This window comes from Leptinotarsa decemlineata, unplaced genomic scaffold (genome assembly GCF_025532065.1).
Source record: "Leptinotarsa decemlineata unplaced genomic scaffold, Ldec_3_MD MMD2_tig00000251_RagTag_RagTag, whole genome shotgun sequence".
Lineage (NCBI taxonomy): Eukaryota > Metazoa > Arthropoda > Insecta > Coleoptera > Chrysomelidae > Leptinotarsa > Leptinotarsa decemlineata.
The window spans coordinates 842,467-864,782 of NW_027412547.1; the positions used below are offsets into that span (position 1 = coordinate 842,467).

Consider the following 22,316-nt stretch of genomic DNA (forward strand, 5'->3'; position numbering starts at 1 on the left):
TCTTTGACATATCGACATTATTGCTTGATTTATTCGCGGGCAGATGGCGCAGTACGTCACTTCCATGATATAATTCGAAGTCACTTTACATGCATTTCTTTATTTGAAAAAAGTATTTTTAACACGCTTTTATTAGTTTCACCTGTATGTATGTATGTTTGTTTGTAACTTATCGACATTATTGCTTGATCTATTCGCGGGCAGATGGCGCTGTATGTAACCTCCTTGATATAATTCGAACTTACGTTACATGTATTTCTTTATTTGAAAAAAGTATTTTCAACACGCTTTTATTAGTTTCACCTGTATGTATGTATGTTTGTAACTTATCAACATTATTACTTGATCTATTCGCGGGCAGATGGCGCAGTACGTCACTTCCATGATATAATTCGAACTCACTTTACATGCATTTCTTTATTTGAAAAAAGTATTTTTAACACGCTTTTATTAGTTTCATCTGTATGTATATATGTATGTATGTTTGTTTGTAACTTATCGACATTATTGCTTGATCTATTCGCGGGCAGATGGCGCTGTACGTAACCTCCTTGATATAATTCGAACTCACTTTACATGTATTTCACTTTACATGTATAAAATGCAAAAATTCAAGTTATTCTGTAAGAATTATGAATTACCCCTCTTTTATTCCTTTTATTTTTTTTCTCTCTCTTACTACATAGGTACTATAATTTTTTTGTACATCATATGTTCGATGAATACTAAGTTTTGTATATTGTAAAGGAGTTGAATGGAAGAGTAGGATTCGGCGTGTTGCACACTTTCTTTTTTGCCTTGGTAAATTTCACAAAAAAAAAAAAAACTATTATAATTATTATTTTAACAACTCAAAATAAAAAACTGAGAAAATACATTTCTTCTATATATATCACAACATGTTGGTCAACAGAACATCAACCAATAGAAAATCTTGAAAAAAAAGTATGAAAAGGATAGTTATTCGGAGTAATCAGAATCCTGCTCGTCGTCTTTCTCTACATACTCTGGATCCACTTCTTCAAAGCTCTTTCGAGCCTTTACCTCTGCCTTCGCCGACTTTTGGTGGAATACAAATGAAATATACTTCGATAAGTCCCAGATTTGCTTCAAAACCTGAAATAAAAACATACACGATTCAATTGAATTTTACAAAAAGCGCCATCTATGTGACAAGTATATATGTATATATAATAATAATAGCCTTTGTTACTCAACAGTTAAAAACCATTTACAGGGTTAACTAAGTATGTTAAAAAAAGTAGTGTAGGTCCTTATGATTACAAAGTTACAATTCGAGAAAATGAATAACAAAATTATTATATAATAAAATGTAATTAAAAAAAACTATACCAGAAAATTAAAAATTCTCTATGAAATAATGAGATGCTGTGTCAACAATATATTTTAGGGAATCAAAATTGATATCACACAATTTCAAATTGTTGCAATGGGGAATGTTCCTCCTGACGAAAATCAAGTAGTTTTCATAAAAGAGCTCTAAAACAACACATTTTAAACTTATCATTTCAACCTTTTTCTTTAAAAAATTATTTGAATACTTAAAAAAGAGGAATGAAATAATGCATTCAACATTTAAAGGGATTCGTTTCTATTTCACCATTTGGCAACATCGGTTATAGCTAATAAAGGACAATGAATCTGATACCTGTATGAGACAAACAAAGATGACATATTTCAGAGGCGTGCTGTTCTGTTTACTTATGTTCCGAGTTCGGAGACATTCTGTGACATATGACAGTTTGTGCATCTAACCTATCTTCCTCTATATAAATAAATAACAAAACAACTGTTGTTTATATACCTTGTGGAGGTGGTATTGAACTATAATTTATATGTTACCTTAATTGTAGATTTATAAAGATAATTTTCCTTTTATAAAGTAGAATATCTAGGTACGCATAAATTATTTCAACTTGATATAGGCGCTGTTGCCAATGTGTGAATTAGAAAAAAATCCCTTTAAAAATTAAAACATTTGAAACATCAATTTGAATACTTTTCGAAGTGAATTTGAAAAACTCATGAACTAAACTCAACTTTATTTTATTCAAACTTGCATTTGCTGTGATAACCCAAAGATAGGTGACTTGAGGTACAAATTGGTTCAGGCCAGTCGGCTGTAAAAAGTTTTTGTACTTCTAGTTCTAAAATGAGGCACACTAAAATTTATAAGAGATAACACCTCCATAGCATCCACATTGTTGTGCAGTAATTTATACAGAAAAATAATTCCACCAAGTTTTCTGCGTAATTTAAGACTTTCAATATTGAATGTTATGGTAAGAGATTCGTATGGAATACCTCTAAATAAGCTTTAGGAAACGACATTGAACTTTTTCAATTAATGTGTTATAGCAATTGTAGAATAGAGACCATAGAACAGAACCGTATTATAATTTTGACCTTACGTAGGCTACATAAAAATCGATTTTTCACATATAGTCAGTGGGCAACAAATTGTTCATTTAAATTAGTGTTTCTCAAAGTGGGCGATAACGCCCCCTTGTGAGCGCTGGAAGCCTATAGAGGGGCAGTATAGGGCACAGAGAAGATTGGGGGCGTTGAAACGGTTTAGGGGGGCGATGTCTAGTTTAGCATTTTTTTTTGCTTTCAACACAAACTTTACCGCTCCATTACGCTTAACGCGCGTTTCCTCGTTTAACGCCATCTAGGGGACTAGACAGTTACTATTTCCTGTCCGATAGTTGTCAAACTGTACAATAGATGGCGGTAAGCTTCAATGCGAAGCGAGAAGTTTCTAGTCTCCATTCTCGAAAGTACTAGGCCCAGAAATTTAGAGACGGATACAAAAGGAGAAACCATATATATTACAATGGAAACATTTTGTGATGAGAAAAAAATTTCAATGAAGAATATTTTATCAGCTGCTACGGATGGCGTTGAGGCTATGACAGGATGTCACAAAGGCTTCATAGCGTACTTAAAAAATAAAATTCCAGACGTGCTGGATGTACATTGCGTCATTCATAGGCAACATTTGGTTGGGAAAAATTTGAGGGAGCGCCCCTCTCAATCACTGCAATATATCATCAAAGCAGTCAATAAAATCCGAAACAGCTCTTTAAATTACAGATTATTAATTCAGCTTTGTGTTGCTAATGATGTAGATTTCAACTGATTGCTATTTCACACAGAAATGCGTTGGTTATCAAGAGGTAACTGTCTGACACGATTTTACAATCTATTTGACTCTGTAATAGAGTTCTTGGAAAACAATAACAAAGAATTGCACGATAACCTCATCACTTCAAAGAATAGTATTGCGTACTTGACAGACCTGTATAAATTATTTAATAATGTCAATCTCCAACTACAAGGTGACGACTTGAATTTGAATAAAACAAAAAATGTCATTGCTGCTTTTGTAGCAAATTGCTCTTATACTCGTACAAGAATAATATCGACAGACGTGAGTTTCGCAATTTCCCTAATTTGTCAGCAGTATTCTTCAACAACGACGACTTGCTTGTTCACTGCCAACATTTGGAGAACCTCCACAGTGATTTCCCAGAACAATTCCAGGACATTTTAAAAATGGAAATACCGGATACTTTTTCAAATGTCAACACAGCAGGATCATCCCAGCTGGAAGAAGAAATCACGTGAACGTGGATTTAGTGCTGTGGCAACGTTGCTAACTAAAAAGAGAAATTGGTTGCAAACTATCGCGGTGACTTACGGTTGTTTTTGAGTAAATTCAAGCCTGATATTAACAAGCTTGTTAAAAATCATCAAATTCATCCTTCACATTAGATTAGTTTCAAAATTCAAGTTGAAATGTTTGTTTTAATAACATGAATAAAAGTTTTTTTCAATATTACAAATTGGTGTTTTACATTACCCTCATCAGAAAGTCTCATTTTCACATGACATACATAATTTAATTATTAAAATAATGACTGTGATTGTGATTCTTAAGATGTAGTCAAGTAAAAAAAAATTGGGGGGTGCTAGAAAATAATTAATTCTCGATTTCTCTATTTCAATCACCTTTACTTATGTAAATGAATGAGTAAATTTTCAAGTCATGCTGAGAATCAGTTTACCTCAGTCAAAATATTTACTTAATATATAGAAAGTTGGAAAAAACAATACTATGGGAAAAATATGTTCTAAAAAGTAGTATACCAATAGGAGTTCTGGTGCACAACCCCCGCCACTTACCATATCCGCTAACCCCTTTTTATCCCAGCTATGGTACCAGAGTGACAGATCGTTGGTACAGTCCGCTTCTTCTGGCGGATTTTTGATCTGGATCTTGTTGAGGCACCGTTTACACTTGAGCTTCTGGTGTGTGTCGGATTCTGTGTTTTCCAAGCGGAACAGATCCCGCAGTTCGGCTACGCTAAAATGACGTGCCGTCTCCTCGTTCATGTCGACTACCGTCGAGCTGAGAGCTTTCTTATGCGCTTGGCGCTGAAAGATTTTTTCTTCGATGGAGCCCGCCTGAAATCCGATTTAGAATTAGATACACAACAACCTTTCAACTAATTTTCCAAGAAATCATTCAATTTGAACTTACCGCCAAAAACCTATAAATATAACAAGGCTTCTGTTGGCCATCTCTCCACACTCTCGCCATAGCCTGATCGTCATTGGCAGGATTCCAATCGGGATCGAACATTATCAACCGGTTGGCCCCGATTAGATTCAATCCGCAACCTCCAGCTTTGGAACTCAACATGAAAATGAACTCTTTCGATTCTGGATTGTTGAAATTTTCCACAACCTTGGCTCTTTTCTTGATAGACATTGTGCCGTCAAGTCGCACATATAAGTATCCTCTGGAAATAATATATCATTCTTCAAGAAATTCCCTCAAATAATTCAAAGTGTAATTATTACTAACTGACAGAATAAGAAGTCATCTAAGCAAGCTTGAAAGTCAAGCAGCAAACTATTACATCTTTTGAAACAGGTATATTTCCTGAATTGTGTAAAATAACAAAAATTTCACCTTCATTTAAAAATGGAGATTTGCAAACGTTGGACTTAATTGGCATTAGAGAAATAGTACATACATGATTTCAAAATTATCTTAGCAACAGAAACCAGTATACTTCTGGTTTCTGTTTTAATGGACTGACACCTATCAGAAAACAAATACTCCCCTGGCTAATACCACGAACGGCGTTGGATTATATCCGACAGGTGTCAGTACAGGATTCTTCACAGAAGTTATTCCTGCATATGCTGTTGGCGATAGAACTACCGCAATAGATCTGCAAGTGGAACACACTTGCAGACCGGTTTTGGGCTGTTTGGCCACTCGTGCTCTGACGAGTGGCCAAACATCGGAAATCATCGACATAAAGTCGATGATTTCCGATAATTGAAAATCGAATTCCTTCAGAGTATCATTCCTCGAACTAGGCTGAAGCGGACAACAAACAACAGGTTTGTCATCGCTCCATTTGCCTGTGAACGAGATAACCGACCGCATATCCGAAATTTGACCAATTCCTCGAGGAATTGCGGTTGGTTACCTCCTTCACAGGCAGATGGGGCTATGACAAACCGGTCGTTTTTTGTCGACTTCAGCCTAGTTCGAGGAATGATACTCTGAAGGAATTCGATTTTCAATTATCGGCAATCATCGACTTTATGTTAATGATAGGCACTACTTTGTACTGACGAGTGGCCATACAGCCCTAAACCGGTCTGCAAGTGTGTTCCAATAATTGAAAATCTATTGCGGCAGTTGTATCGACAACAGTATATTCCGGAATAACTTTTGTGAAGAATCCTGCACTGACACCTGTCGGATGTAATCCAACGCCCTTCTTGGTATTAGCCAGGGGAGTAGTTGTTTCCTGATAAGTGTCAGTGCATTAATTTACACTGTAGGGAGTTGAAACTGGCCTGAACGAATTGTTCCTCTAGATGATTTGAATATTGTGAAAACTGGTCTGTTTGAGAGATCGTTTAGTTTGTTTTATCTACACTCATTACAATAGTCGTCCCACACATCTAAAAAAATTGAAACTGCCACTTTTCAAGCTTCAGGATTGTAACTGGCTATATGAAAGACAGCTATCGTGCAACTAAAGTCTCGCATAAAATGCAAAAATTCAAGTTATTCTGTAAGAATTATGAATTACCCCTCTTTTATTCCTTTTATTTTTTTTCTCTCTCTTACTACATAGGTACTATAATTTTTTTGTACATCATATGTTCGATGAATACTAAGTTTTGTATATTGTAAAGGAGTTGAATGGAAGAGTAGGATTCGGCGTGTTGCACACTTTCTTTTTTGCCTTGGTAAATTTCACAAAAAAAAAGACACTATTATAATTATTATTTTAACAACTCAAAATAAAAAACTGAGAAAATACATTTCTTCTATATATATCACAACATGTTGGTCAACAGAACATCAACCAATAGAAAATCTTGAAAAAAAAGTATGAAAAGGATAGTTATTCGGAGTAATCAGAATCCTGCTCGTCGTCTTTCTCTACATACTCTGGATCCACTTCTTCAAAGCTCTTTCGAGCCTTTACCTCTGCCTTCGCCGACTTTTGGTGGAATACAAATGAAATATACTTCGATAAGTCCCAGATTTGCTTCAAAACCTGAAATAAAAACATACACGATTCAATTGAATTTTACAAAAAGCGCCATCTATGTGACAAGTATATATGTATATATAATAATAATAGCCTTTGTTACTCAACAGTTAAAAACCATTTACAGGGTTAACTAAGTAATTAAAAAAAGTAGTGTAGGTCCTTATGATTACAAAGTTACAATTCGAGAAAATGAATAACAAAATTATTATATAATAAAATGTAATTAAAAAAAACTATACCAGAAAATTAAAAATTCTCTATGAAATAATGAGATGCTGTGTCAACAATATATTTTAGGGAATCAAAATTGATATCACACAATTTCAAATTTTTGCAATGGGGAATGTTCCTCCTGACGAAAATCAAGTAGTTTTCATAAAAGAGCTCTAAAACAACACATTTTAAACTTATCATTTCAACCTTTTTCTTTAAAAAATTATTTGAATACTTAAAAAAGAGGAATGAAATAATGCATTCAACATTTAAAGAGATTCGTTTCTATTTCACCATTTGGCAACATCGGTTATAGCTAATAAAGGACAATGAATCTGATACCTGTATGAGACAAACTAAGATGACATATTTCAGAGGCGTGCTGATCTGTTTACTTATGTTCCGAGTTCGGAGACATTCTGTGACTTATGACAGTTTGTGCATCTAACCTATCTTCCTCTATATAAATAAATCACAAAACAACTGTTGTTTATATACCTTGTGGAGGTGGTATTGAACCATAATTTATATGTTACCTCAATTGTTGATTTATAAAGATAATTTTCCTTTTATAAAGTAGAATATCTAGGTATGTATAAATTATTTCAACTTAATATAGGCGCTGTTGCCAATGTGTGAATTAGAAAAAAATCCCTTTAAAAATTAAAACATTTGAAACATCAATTTGAATACTTTTCGAAGTGAATTTGAAAAACTCATGAACTAAACTCAACTTTATTTTATTCAAACTTGCATTTGCTGTGATAACCAAAAGATAGGTGACTTGAGGTACAAATTGGCTCAGGCCAGTCGGCTGTAAAAAGTTTTTGTACTTCTAGTACTAAAATGAGGCACACTAAAATTTATAAGAGATAACACCTCCATAGCATCCACATTGTTGTGCAGTAATTTATACAGAAAAATTATTCCACCAAGTTTTCTGCGTAATTTAAGACTTTCAATATTGAATGTTATGGTAAGAGATTCGTATGGAATACCTCTAAATAAACTTTAGGAAACAACATTGAACTTTTCAAATAATGTATTATAGCAATTGTAGAATGGAGACCTTGAAACAGGGCCATATTCTAATTTTGACCTTACGTAGGTTACATAAAGAGTAAATAGAGCAGATATGTTTGAAAAAGATCTACAATTGCAAACTATAAAGCGCCATAAACTCTCAATACCACAAATTTAAAACGACACATGGAACAAAAACATCCTTCTATCCTACAAACTGGCCAGGTTAGTAGCACAAAAATTTAAAATTTTATACACATAAATGTATATGCACAAAATGCAATATTTCAAATAGTAAAAAACTAATTTCTCACAAAAATCGATTATTTACTTTAATAAAACGATTTTTTACAAATTGACTTATTTTAAAGAGGAAAAATCGATTTTTCACATATAGTCAGTGGTCAACGAATTGTTCCTTTAGATTAGTGTTTCTCGAAGTGGGCGATAGAGCACAGAGAAGATTGGGGGGCGTTGTACGGTTTAGGGGGGCGATGGCTAATTTAGCATTTTTTTTGCTTTCAATACAAACTTTACCGCTCCTTTACGCTTAACGCGCGTTTCCTCGTTTAACGCCATCTAGGGGACTAGACAGTAACTATTTCCTGTCCGATAGTTGTCAAACTGTACAATAAATGGCGGTAAGCTTCAATGCGAAGCGAGAATTTTCTAGTCTCCATTCTCGAAAGTACTAGGCCCAGAAATTTAGAGACGAATACAAAAGGAGAAACCATATATGTGGATTTAGTGCTGTGGCTACGTTGCTAACTAAAAAGAGAAATCGGTTGCAGATTCCCGAACGCGGTGACTTACGGCTGTTTTTGAGTAAATTCGAGACTGATATTAACAAGCTTGTTAAAAATCATCGAATCACATTAGATTAGTTTTAAAATTCAAATTGAAATGTTTGTTTTAATAACATGAATAAAAGTTATTCTAATATTACAAAATGGTGTTTTGCATTACCCACATCAGAAAGTCTCATTTGCACATGACACAAATAATTTAATTATTGAAATGGTGACTGCAATTGTGATTCTTAAGATGTAGTAAAGTAAAAAAAAAATTGGGGGACGCTAGAAAATAAATAATTCTCGAAGTGGGCGGTAGACAAAATAAGTTTGAGAACCTCTGCTTTAGATGATATCGATTATCATATTTCTATTTCAATCACCTATATTTATGTAAATAAGTGAGTAAATTTTCAAGTCATGCTGAAAATCAGTTTACCTCAGTCAAAATATATACTTAATATATAGAAAGTTGAAAAAAAAACAATACTATGGGAAAAATATATTCCAAAAAGTAGTATACCAATAGGAGTTCTGGTGCACAACCCCCGCCACTTACCATATCCGCTAACCCCTTTTTATCCCAGCAATGGTACCAGAGTGACAGATCGTTGGTACAGTCCGCTTCTTCTGGCGGATTTTTGATCTGGATCTTGTTGAGGCACCGTTTGCACTTGAGCTTCTGGTGTGTGTCGGATTCTGTGTTTTCCAAGCGGAACAGATCCCGCAGTTCGGCTACGCTAAAATGACGTGCCGTCTCCTCGTTCATGTCGACTACCGTCGAGCTGAGAGCTTTCTTATGCGCTTGGCGCTGAAAGATTTTTTCTTCGATGGAGCCCGCCTGAAATCCGATTTAGAATTAGATACACAACAACCTTTCAACTAATTTTCCAAGAAATCATTCAATTTGAACTTACCGCCAAAAACCTATAAATATAACAAGGCTTCTGTTGGCCATCTCTCCACACTCTCGCCATAGCCTGATCGTCATTGGCAGGATTCCAATCGGGATCGAACATTATCAACCGGTTGGCCCCGATTAGATTCAAGCCGCAACCTCCAGCTTTGGAACTCAACATGAAAATGAACTCTTTCGATTCTGGATTGTTGAAATTTTCCACAACCTTGGCTCTTTTTTTGATAGACATTGTGCCGTCAAGTCGCACATATAAGTATCCTCTGCAAATAATATATCATTCTTCAAGAAATTCCCTCAAATAATTAAAAATGTAATTATTACTAACTGAGAGAATACGAAGTCAGCTTGAAAGTTAAGAAGGAAACTGTTACATCTTTTGAAACAGGTATATTTTCTGAATTGTGTTCAGGACAAGGTAAAGTGTTAATTGGCCGATATTCATCAGATTTTTTTGTGTGTGGAACTTTTTCGATAGGCGTAACTTCATGATCATAATATAGGGTCTTTCATTAAGCGATTCCTATCTTCAAATTTGAACAAAGTGTATGTGAGATATCACGAATCAGGCTGAATTTGACCGATATCATAGGTTATGTTAGCTTTGAGGACTGCAGAACACCAATTTCTCATGATGAACACCCATTTTTCATGATAAGAGTTAATTTATGTAATGAAATACCTAACAATATGAAAACATTGAATTATACGAAATTCAAGACACAACTGAAGAAATATATTTTGAAACAGATTGAAAACTTTCTAATTTCACACATTTTCATTTGTTATATCATTCTTAGTATGTTATACGTACTTTCATTATCGCATTAATTTATTTTTAGACTCTCAAAAGAGTCAAGGAGTCTGATGTCAGATACATGTCTTAATAACGTCATTCAGTTCTAGTTAATTCCATGATCAAGTATTTTTTTGCCTTTCAAATATGCCATCTTGTTTCAGGCGTGTTCATGTATGAAAAAGCTACATAATGAATGATTTGTTATTTTACTGGATATTGAATATTGAAATTACTTGCGTATATATCAAGTGTCTTCCCGAAATTAGAATCTTGAGACACCCCAGCGTCCCAAACTAATTGAAATTGTTATATTTTCTCACCTTCGTTTGCACAGCCGCTCAAACAGATCCAAAGTCTGAGTGTAATTCGACACCAAAACGATTTTGTCACTGTAATTCGCCTTCAAGTTAGCCAAAAAGAAATCCAGCAACATCAACTTCCCAGACAACTCGGGCCTAACGTCGTTCTCTCCATTTTTCGGAGGCAAAAGGTTGCTGCTCTTCTCAAATCCTTCGGCCCCCTCCAAGATCTTATCCAAAACCAAATCAGGGTGGTTGCAAAGTTTTTTGAGAGTCGTTATGCTGGCTAAAGAGCTGAGAGTTGCTTTGGCGTCTTCGTTGTTGACAACACTTCGCTTGATTGACTCAGAGTTGATGTAGTTCAGGTAGAGTTGTTTCTGGAGGGGGGTTAGCTGGCAGATAATTATCATTTCGAACTTGACTGGGAGGTATTTGGTCAGCAGGGAGGAGGTACGACGGATGAGGCATTTGTTAACAATCGTAGTCAGCTCTAGCAAGCGTTCTGAAGCGTGTTGACGTTCCAAGTCTGTTGCCATCGAGTCCTGACCTAGAAATAACAAAGACCATCAATCGTTTCTGTTATAAGATGATATTCTTGTTGGACACTTTGTCCCTATTAGTTCCACGAATTTATGTGCTGGGAATATTAATTTTTCTGAATTCGTTAATGATCTTCCCTGCAACAAATCAAATAAAAATATGCTTTATTATCCAAGATCTGAACAATTTTTTGGCAAAGTTTAGTAAAGTTAAACGTGTATGTGGGACATTAAATTAACAAATATAAACTATAAAATAATGCTTAGAGACACCAGCAGGCAGAGTATGTGGACAGAACAATATTAAGCCCAGCTGAACAGATACAGATATAAGTATAATAATAATATTTATCAATCCAATAAAGTCACATGTAGACATAGGATAAGTCACATCAGTTGTTAAAAAGAGTACGTTCTAAAATAAAATTTAAAATAATATTAGAGTTATATAAGTTGCGGGTGGTGATTTCAGAGTAGGGGGTAGATTGTTGTACACTTTAATTCCCATAACTGTGGGACTCTGGCTGGTAGTTTGTAGGGTGTGGTTTGGAATTATTTCTTGAATTTTCCTTGTAGAATATGGGTGTGTATTATTTGGACAGTTGGTTCGGTGTTTTCTATCACGTGCAAAGCATGCTATTTCCAGTATATACAGGTTGACCACTGTTAACAATGCCTAGGCGTTTAAAAAGTGGTTTGCATGGTTCAAGATAATGGTCATCCGCTTTTGGGCATTCAGTATATCATTCACTGGAGATGAAGTTCCCCACAACCAGGTACCGTAGCCGGGACTGCGTGATAGATAGATATAGTCACTGAGTCATTTAAAAATTCTCCAAGAGTTTTGAAAAGATGACATTTTTAACCAAGAGTGGATATTAGCTTAGAGCAATGAACTCCCCATTTCAGTTTCTCCTCTAGGTATACTCCTAGAAATTTAGTTGAGCTGTTTTGTATGAGGTGCTCTGGTTCTATAATTATAGTATATATATATGGTCTATAGATTTTTGCCCTGGGTGAAAATTTATGAAGTTAGTTTTGGTTGTGTTCAGGACCAGATTATTAGCAGAAAACCATTCACTTGCCAGTTATTAGAAAATTTGTATCATCTGCAGGGATGGCCACTAACACCCTTGGCCTTTGGTGAGTTGCGACACCACTTACCCGAGCAACTGGTGCAAAACCGGACCGGCAGCCCAGGCGCACCCGGGAAGGAGAACTCTATTCCTCCTCCGGTGCCGGCCGTGGGTCCACAGGGCTAACCACCCGGTGGACCCAACACTTGGTTCCCAATAATCAAGGAAGGGGCCCCCACAATCGACCCGCTCGGAGGGGTCAGAGGCAAGGTGGTGGGGCCCAAAACGATGATTTGCCTACTGATGACAACCCTGGCAATGAAAACGGACGTTTTGAGTGGACGCATGAACTAAGAGATAGCCTTATGCATTGCTACGAGAGTAGTGAGCCCGCGCGAAGAGGGTACATGGCGAGATTGCATGCTCTGTGGTGTGAAACACATCCGGAGCATGCCGCCTTTTCCGCCCAAAACCTTAGGGATTACGTATCCTATCTTCGGCGGCAGGGCTATATAGCTCCTTTCCAGCCTGCTAACGAAGTGGTGGAAGTGGCAGTTCTACCACCCGTTGGCACGGCTGGAGAGGAGACCAGCACCATACCACCAATGGAGACGACAATCAGAACACGCAGGGCGCTCCACAGGATTAAGCCCCTGAAGCCACAAGAACTGGCTCGTTTGGATGCGGAGGTTCATAGTGTTCTAACAGAAGAGGCTGACATCTGGCAAATCAACACCGCCGTGTATAACGTCGTCCAATCGCTTTCCGAATCGGAAGGACGAAATCCCGGCCTTGCGGCTCGGAAGATTGAACGGCGTGTACACAAGATGGAGGCTAAAATCACGTCGGCGAGACAACACGCGTCTCGTATCCAATGTGTGATGGATTACAGGGCAGCCAACAGGCCTTTCACGCCCGCAGTGCGGCGAATAGCCGCCAATCTACGACGTATCCATCACACTTTGAGCCAAGGCGTGCTGCTGACCACCAAACAGCACTGCCTTGATAGGATACGAATGCTAGTGGCTGCTAAGAAGTCACTAGTGAGGCGAGCGAGAAGTATCGCGGAAAACCTTAGGTTCCGCGAGAAACCTTCTCGCTTATTCCAAGAGCCTCCACGTGTTGTGGATAATCCGCCGACCGCTGATCAGGTGGAATCCTTCTGGAAGGATATCTATGAACACCCGCAGCCACTCAACTTAGACACTCCAGCCCTAGCGCAGTTCGAAGCTTTCAACAGAGAGCTTCGACAGCCTGAGCCCAATGAACTGCGCAACCCGATAACCCCGGATGACGTTCGAAGGGCCCTCGTTGGTTCCAAGAACTTTGCTGCTCCAGGCCCAGATGGGCTGAACACTTATTGGTGGAAAAAACTATCAAGTACCCACCACCATCTGGCCAGAGTTTTCAACTCATGGCTCGATGGAGAGCAGCCGATTCCGGATTGGTTTGTCGAGGGGCGGACCGTTCTTATCCCCAAAAGCGGAGATTTGTCGATTCCTAAGAATTACAGACCGATAACATGCTTGAATTCGTGTTATAAGTTGTTTACAAGCATCTTATACACACGAATACTCACCGCAGTTGACCGAGTGTTCGAACGGATATATGAGCAGAGAGGGTCGAAGAGAGGAGTCGCTGGATGTAAAGAGAACCTGCTCATCGATAGATGTGTAACGCAGGACTCGATACAATATAAGCGTAACCTCTCTATGGCCTGGATCGATTACCGTAAGGCATTTGATACAATTTCGCATGAGCTCATCTTGCATTTGCTCAGATGCCTTGCGGTACCCGACAACATAGTGAGATGCATTGAACAACTGACACCACTTTGGCGAACTCGCTTCACCATAACATCTGGTCAAGCAAGAGTTCAAACAGGGTGGGTCACTTTCAAAAGGGGTGTATTTCAGGGTGATTCCCTCAGCCCCCTTCTATTCTGCATCTCACTATTGCCATTATCCGTTGCGCTCAGAAAGACTCGAGGATATAACTGTGGCACCCCCGGAAACCGGAGGCACAAGGTCACCCATCTGTTTTATATGGATGATCTTAAACTTTATGCCTCTGGAGAGAAGGATCTCTATCAGTCCTTGAGGGTGGTGGAAGAGTACACGCATGCTATCGGTATGAAATTCGGGATAGACAAATGTGCAATGGTTCATCTCAAAAGAGGACGATGCGGGGACTACGGAGAGGATGTGCAGCTCGTAGATGGAAGCATCCTACACCATCTGGATGCCGGAGAGACGTATACTTACCTCGGGGTGGAACAACGCCACTCACAAGAGGTAACTGCAGTGAAAAACTCTCTCCGCGGCAAGTATCAGCACAAACTTCGACAGATCTGGTCATCGGAACTGTCGGGGAAGAACAAAGTAGCTGCAACAAATATGCTTGCCGTTCCAATCTTACTCTACTCCTTTGGAGTAGTGAAGTGGACTCGGGAGGAGCTGTATCAACTCGACGTAAGGACCCGAAAAATGATGCATCTCTATAGGAGTTTGCATCCCAAATCGTCCGTTCCACGGTTGTACTTCCCCCGACAACAGGGAGGTCGTGGACTTTTGAGTTTGGAGTGTCTACATGACAGAATGATACTGGATACAGCCTGTAAAGTCGTCAGGAGTTCGGATCCCCTTCTCTGCATGGTCTGTGACCATGAGAGAGCAGGAATTGGAGCATTTCTCCTTAGGGCAGCTGCTCGAGCAGCTGATGAACTCGGTATAGTTTTCGACTCTGAACGAGGTGACTACAACTCTGTCACCGAGTTGGAACCCGTTCAGCAAAAAGCTCAGATAAAAGCCGCAGAGATCACCTTACTTCTGCGGAGACACAGGGATAAGCCGATGCATGGGGTCTTCTTCAATAACATTGAAGACCTTGGCTTATCAAAGCGCCTGACGTTCGCTTTTCTCAGGTCGAGTGGGCTGAAGTCGGAAACTGAGGGGTTCATCATGGCTTGCCAGGATGGTGTCTTCAACACCTTAGTCTACCGCAGTCGCGTGATGGGTATAGAGGTTCCTGACACAAGGTGCAGGGCCTGCCGCGAGGCGCCCGAGACCCTAATGCACTTGCTATCAGCATGTCCAGCATATGCGGTCTCGGCCTATATCCATCGACATAACGCGGCCCTGAGAGTGCTATATTACCATCTACGGCACTCTTACGGTATTGACGAGACACCGGTGTTGCCCTACGCTCCGGGGATATTGAATCCGTTGTGGGGAACGAGAAGTGCCGAATTTATTGGAACTATTCGTTCCCCACCCTCAGGCTCATACAAGCTAATAAGCCTGATGTAGTCCTTCTCGATCACCAGACCAAAACGATATTTGTCGTGGAGTTTTCAGCTCCTGGCGAGACGAATATCGTCAGAAAAGAGGAGGAAAAACGGATAAAATATCGAGATTTTCTCTTCGAACTCCGCAGACTCTATCCAGATCACTCTGTCAAGATGGTCGTTCTGATTATTGGAGTCCTTGGTGGAATGATGTCTTCTCTACTCTCGAATATCAAAATCATACCGGCTTGCCGCACTAAGGCAGAAATCTTAGCCGCACAAATGCAGAAGGCTGTCATTCTTGGCTCACTGCGTTTGCTCAGGGCACATGATTCTCGGACCCAATGATCACTTACCCCACGGTGTGGGGAGTGGTCATTGGTTGATTATGCTGGCGCGCCCTCCCGAATGTATCGGGGCTTCGGGGGATAGGGCCTGACCAGCGCACACTACGGTGAAAAAAAAAATAATAATAATAATAATATTAGGTATACAAATACAAATACAAATCATTTGAAGATACTGATTTCATACAAAATGACATTATCTCCATATCTGCTTTCTGTAAGGATAATGACCTGGCTTTGAATGTATCCAAATGTAGAATAATAACTTTTACCAGCAAAAGAAACCCTTTCAAGAGACTCTATAACATTGATAATATTCCTATCGAGAGAGTCAATGAAATCAAGGATCTAGGTGTAGTGTTTACTTCAAATATCAACTTCAATGAACATATTGAAAGACTGCAATCGGAATGTTTCAGACGGCTTGGATTCATCCTCAGGACTTGTCATGAATTTACCTTTAAGACTCATAAAGTACTTTTTAATTCTTACATTCGTTCAAAACTCGAATATGCGTGTGTAATATGGTCACCCCAAACGCTGACGCATTCTGATATGCTGGAAAAAGTACAAAAACGATATCTCAGGTCAATGTATCTAAAAAAATATGGAATATACCCTTTTATGATAACCTATGTAAAACAAATGGAAGATTTTAATTTAAGCACCCTTAAAAAACGTCGAGAAAATTTTCAAATATTATTCATATTCAATTTATTACGAAACAACATTTTTCTTCCCAATGTACTCGCTTCCATCAATTTCAGTATACCAGATATCCGCCTGAGGCGAAGAGATTGCATATTTCATAACTTCAACGTAAATTCTCCAGTTGATTGCTCCTTGATAACTACAAACAAATTAGTTGAAAACACTGATATCGATATTTTAAACATTACCCCAACCAATCTCAGATCTCTGTTATTCTCTATTCAATAAGAATGAATTAATGTTACATGTTTCTTTTATTTTTACAGATATGACATATATATTATGAATTTACACACTAGCCCGTTTCTATTTCCTATATTTTTTAACACCTATTTGCAATGATTTTATATATTTCATTATAGGGATTTTATATTTATAATAATTTTATTGTCAATTGTATCTTTTTATCTATATATGTGTTAGGTTTAGTGTAGTTTAGGTACTGTGTATATGTAATTGGACTCTGTCTGTATATATTCAGGATAAATGAATAAATGAAGATTACTATTTATTTCAAAATATTGTTTTCTATTTTTTAAGTACGATTGAAACCAGTTGAATGGAATGCCATGAGCACCATAAATATATGAATATAGTGTAAATGTAAGTATATAATGCTATGTAATGAAGATTGATAGCTATTTCGTGTTGATTTCGATAACTTGTATACCCAAAGCTACATGCCAATTACTCGATAGAGCCTTGGTAGAATTCGTCCACACTATAATAGGGCCTCCCAACAAAGAATTGTTTTACTTTCTTTCTGAATTTCCCTTCATTATATATTCGCCTTGAAATGATGGGTAGGTGATTAAATAACTTCTTGCTATTGAAAATAATAGAATTTTGTGTGAGGACTAGAGTAGGTGTTGGAAGGGAAATGAAGTAAGACTGACGTGTGCTATACGTTGACGTAGTAATTGGTTTTTATATTTTTTGTGGATAAGACACACTGTTTCCAAAATAAAAAGACATACTAAGATCAGAATTTTTTGCTTAACAAATAATGGTCGGCATTAATCCCTGTAGCTAGCCTTGCATAAATATCTGATGGATCTTTTTTGTAGAGAGAATACCATATTGAAACGAAATTGTGCACAATTTCCCCAGAAACAAATTCCATAACGTAAATAGGACTCAATTTGTGCAAAATAAACTGATCTTGTGATAGTAGTGTCTAACTCTCTTGCAACAACTCTCAATGCATGACATCCTGCTGCTAGTCTTTTACATTAGTAGTCGACATGGGAATTCTCATCAATGAAGAGCTCTAAGAATTTGTTTTACTCCAAATTTTCAATTTTAACATTTTTTAAGTGCACTTCCCCTATGTTACTTCTAAACGTGAACACATTCGTTTTGTCGATGTTGAATGGTAAAAGATTGGAATCACACCACTCTTTCATCCTTCTTATGTCGACGATGATTTGATCAAGTAAATTTGAGGCGGTATTTCTATGGCAGAGGATAGTGGTGTCGTCAGCAAAACATGTGAATTTACCATGTATATCAACATGGACTAAGTCATTGACATAAATGAGAAACAACACCGGTCCCAAAACGGAACCTTGTGGGACCCCACTGCCAATGAAACGTTCCTCTGATGAAATTCCATCCAATAGAACATTCTGCCGCCGATGAGAAAGGTACGTCTCAAACCAAAGTAGCATGTGGTCTACACAATCGAAGTCCTTGGTTAGGTCACAAAACATGACCGCCGCATATTCTCTTTCATTAAGATTGGTGTACAGGTTTTTCAGGAGTGAAAATACGGCGTCTTGTGTACCTTTTGAAGACTGAAAGCCAAACTGGAATAACAATAATGGAATAACATTTTTTTTTGTTTCTTAAATGAAAATCAATAATGGCAGTCCAATTCTCTTTGAATTATTTTTGGATTGTTTGGTATGATTTAAAAAAAAAAATTGCTTTTCAGCTGTTCTGATTACTCTCCTATAAACAGAATTGTATTTATTGTAATAATCGAGGAAAAGAAATTGAAAAACTTCAAAATAATTACCTTTCAGTATATAATTCTCAAACTTCTTCTTGAACTCCGAAGCACTGCCTAAAAGACCTTCGTTAACAAAATGGATGAGACTGAAGTATTCTGTAAGGTCATTTTGAATGGGAGTTCCGCTCAGCAAAACTCGTCTCTTAGCTTTGAGTCCCATCAGAGCCCTATATGTTTGATTCTCACAATTTTTCAACCTAAAAAAAGAAAGGCAAGTAGGATCCAAGCTTTATTATTTCGACTTCCAGTACCTATGCCCTTCGTCGCAAAGAACAAGACCTATTTCACTTTTATGTAAGATTTCAGCATGCATTCGAAACGTTTCATAAGAAATAATGAGCACCGGTATCGCAGTTCTGCCTTGCCCCTGCATAAACTGTGTGAGCTTTTTCTTTGCATCGGGCCCCCCGTCCATAATCATAGACTGTAAACGACCTTTCAGCCACTGAATCTGAAACTTCAAAGAGATAAACCGAATAATGGTGAAAGAGTACATTACCTTGTCGATTTCGTTACTCCAGTTCTTGACCAAAGAGCTGGGGCAAACGATTATACCTTTATCGATCGTGGGTTTCGCTTCGGGTCCTTGTCTCACAAGGGTCCAGAGAAGTGTTATGCACTGCAACGTTTTTCCCAAACCCATTTCGTCTGCCATTATACATCCGTGAGATCCGGGAATTTGGATACCAGTGACACAATCGTACATGAATTTGACACCCTACAAAGATGCGGCAATCAAACACTTTATGATAATAATAATCTTTATTGGTTTCAAAGACCTAAAAGGCATAAAACAAGTCAAAAGAAATTTGAACATAGATTAGGCAAACAATACATGTACTTTAAAATGCTATAAGGAGCAAAGAGAGTTCACTACGAAGATAAGAACTCGTCCATTGTATAATATGAGTTATCCAGTATGTTTTCAGCGTTTTTCTGAATCTGAAGTAAGATACCTCCTGATCGATTTGTCAATAGGTGGTTGTAAACCCTAATTCCATCGGAAATAGGGCCATGCAGGCATATATTTAACTGATTTTGGGGTGTGTAAAGATGATGACTGAATCTTGTTGCGTAATTGTGGATAATTGAATAGAACTGGCCGATACTTGATGAAAATCCATATTTAAAAAACTAATAAATAGAGTTTATTCGATGATAAAGGGGTTTTACAAAAACCGCGACACGTGTTTCGCTATACAATAGCTTCTTCAAGCATGAAGAGCGAAAGAGTCTTTATAAGAAATCATGCAAGCTGTTTGAGTCATACAAAAAAGAGCTGTTAGGGCCCTCTACAACGTAAAATCAATATGTAATAAGGAAATTTTGGACTAAAAAACTGGACTTACCTCTCTCTGATGCGGCCTCAGTATATTTCCTAAGAGAGGATCTACGACGACGTGAACTAAAACAGTGCTAAGCGAATATTAATTAAATTAGATAACTGCACTGATCAAGAATGTTTACCCATCCTTTTTCTTCATTTTGTCGTGCTCAGTTAACTCGGGCGGGGCATACAAAACCAAAGCGTTGGGCATGTTTGGATCGTACAAAGCCCTCTTCACTTGAGGCCTTCGTATACCCAAGTTTCTGGTAGAATTCGAACCTTCATAATTCGGAATAGGACACTTGAAAGGCCTGGAAAGTTTCTTGATGAGTAGTTCCTGAAGAATGTGTGTATCAATGTTTTATAGGTTTGACGTAAATTTTACTTACGTGGTCTGATATATGAATTATTTGATTATCGACTTGTGCAAGTGGTGCCCGTTTTGCACTTTTTTCATCTTTAGACCTCTCTCTGGTTCTTTTCGTTGGTAGAGATGTAAAAATTTCATTTTTATTGGTTTGAGGAGAATTCTTTGACAATTTTTGGCTAGGAGCTAGGCTACGTCTCTAAAATGTTTTGATGTAAACAGAAGAATTCTGCAAGTTTACTAAATCTTACCATTATAAGGAAAGTACTGGGTATTATAATAAATAAATACTAATAACAATTCTTATTTTCTAGGTTAGTAGTTTAAACTGTTTAAAGTGTTCACAACAGCGGGAAAAAGTTGTTTCTTCGCCATCCTTTTCCACCACATTTCTCCAAATTGAGTTCTCTTTCTCTTACTCGGGGATGTCAATTTAATGTCAATCAATGACGTTAAAATCATTGATGAGTCCATCGATTGATATGATGGATGGGGAAGTTCATCGTCCAGATGCGACATCTACCGGACTTATTGAAACTAAGCTAGATGGTAAAACAATAACAAAGTCTCGTCAACATAGTTCTAATGCAACACTTTGCCATTTTCAGACTTTTGAGAGTATTCAAAAATCTAGTGTCGTGTGCCGATTTTAACAATTTCAGACACTTTCTATTTATTTTATGGCCATTCTCCAAGGCGTCTTACGTTTCATTAGATTTTTTGGTCCATAGTCCCCATAGTAATTTCATAATGGAGATCAAATCGTGAGGTGTAGTTTATGAAGTTAAACAAATTGTTGGTAATATGCAGATGCATAAATGATCCTTCGTGTGATCACTTGGATCCTTTCCCCATGCAAAATATTTTGTCAAAAACTTCCGACCTTCGACACTCTTAATGAAAAAATGATAGACAGATCCAATATATTTCAGCATTTCATTCACAGTGGTGCTGAGTACAACTCAAGTGTCGTATTTTGACAATGTTAAGAGTTGGCACAATTTTCAATGTTGTGTTCATTTGGGAATGATATTATATTAGGTGAAAGATTTTTTTACACTGTTCGTAAATTTAAAATTTCAACAAATTACGCGCGACATATTTCGATTTTTGCACCATCTATCAACATGTGTACAAAGTTGAGTCAATCTTAGTTCTTGTGTCCAGAGCAAATCGGTTAAAACACCAGGGGTTCTATAATATGTTATATGAATTGTTGGTTACTATCATAGAAAACGTGTACAATTATTTTTCAGAAGTTCAGATGTATTTTTCACAAAATATTTGAAAACTTGATAATTCTTCAAATAAAACTCTTTCTTTGTCATTTACTGATCCTAGGCGTGCGCCCAACTTCCACCTATCGTAGTATTTGTAGTTGTCTATGTCTTTACAAGATGGCGCAAGGTTTGAAAGGTGAAAGAAAGGCATATGGCGTACGTTTCTATTTTTGCTAAATCAAAGAGATTTTAAACGGTATATTTGTGCGTTATGAGTAATTAATGTTTGAAAGTGATTCTAATTTATATTTTGGCGAGTTATACAAGAATTTTTCATTTAGATTTTAACGAGAAATCTACATGTTTGTGTGCGTATGTTGAGTTTTTGTTGACGAAATAACGAACTGTGATATTAAACTTAGTTGTATATTATATAGGTTTTCCTTTATACAAGTTTCGATTATTTATTGTACAACTTCGACTAGGCGTTATAGTTGACTCTATAGTTATTAAAAGTGTAACCAAAGAAAAATATGTCGCTGACAGAAGCGTCAGACACAGAGAAAATGCAGGTGAAGATTACGATTGACAAGCAGTCTAAAAATGGTAAGTTTTGTCTCGAATAATGTCACTTACAGATTTTCTATTATTTAGCACCCCATCCTGTTGTCATTTACCGCCGAATCAATATTTAATTATTCCCCAAATTATCTTTCAGTTTTGTGAACGACCTGATTTTTTTCTCGAAAAAAATGCTATTGTGTCATTGTT

The 22,316-nt window shown here is 37.4% G+C and overlaps 2 protein-coding genes across 3 annotated transcripts in view; one reads left to right on the plus strand and one right to left on the minus strand.

Annotated features, from left to right (window-relative positions):
- Positions 1-827: 827 nt before the first annotated feature.
- okr (DNA repair and recombination protein RAD54-like okr) lies at positions 828-20,747 on the minus strand. 2 transcript variants are annotated; one of them, XM_074173471.1, is made up of 11 exons: positions 20,577-20,747; positions 20,348-20,524; positions 20,099-20,295; positions 19,981-20,047; positions 19,131-19,349; positions 18,883-19,076; positions 18,638-18,828; positions 10,680-11,205; positions 4,568-4,829; positions 4,210-4,491; positions 828-1,116 (listed from the first exon to the last, which is right to left on the minus strand). In XM_074173471.1, the coding sequence occupies exons 1-11, from the start codon at positions 20,577-20,579 to the stop codon at positions 961-963; spliced, it is 2,274 nt and encodes a 757-aa protein (XP_074029572.1). In that variant the 5' UTR covers positions 20,580-20,747; the 3' UTR covers positions 828-960. The 2 variants fall into 2 exon arrangements, with proteins under 2 accessions (XP_074029572.1, XP_074029571.1); XM_074173470.1 differs by lacking the exons at positions 828-1,116; positions 4,210-4,491; positions 4,568-4,829 and adding exons at positions 6,332-6,620; positions 9,204-9,485; positions 9,562-9,823 and having other exon boundaries at positions 20,577-20,744.
- A 968-nt stretch (positions 20,748-21,715) lies between these two features.
- LOC111509635 (eukaryotic translation initiation factor 4E transporter) overlaps positions 21,716-22,316 on the plus strand; it is a 53,750-nt gene continuing 53,149 nt past the window's right edge. Inside the window, exon 1 of the mRNA XM_074173459.1 lies at positions 21,716-22,151. Coding sequence (XP_074029560.1) covers positions 22,079-22,151 — 73 coding nt within the window. The 5' untranslated portion in view covers positions 21,716-22,078. The remainder of the gene's footprint in view (positions 22,152-22,316) is intronic.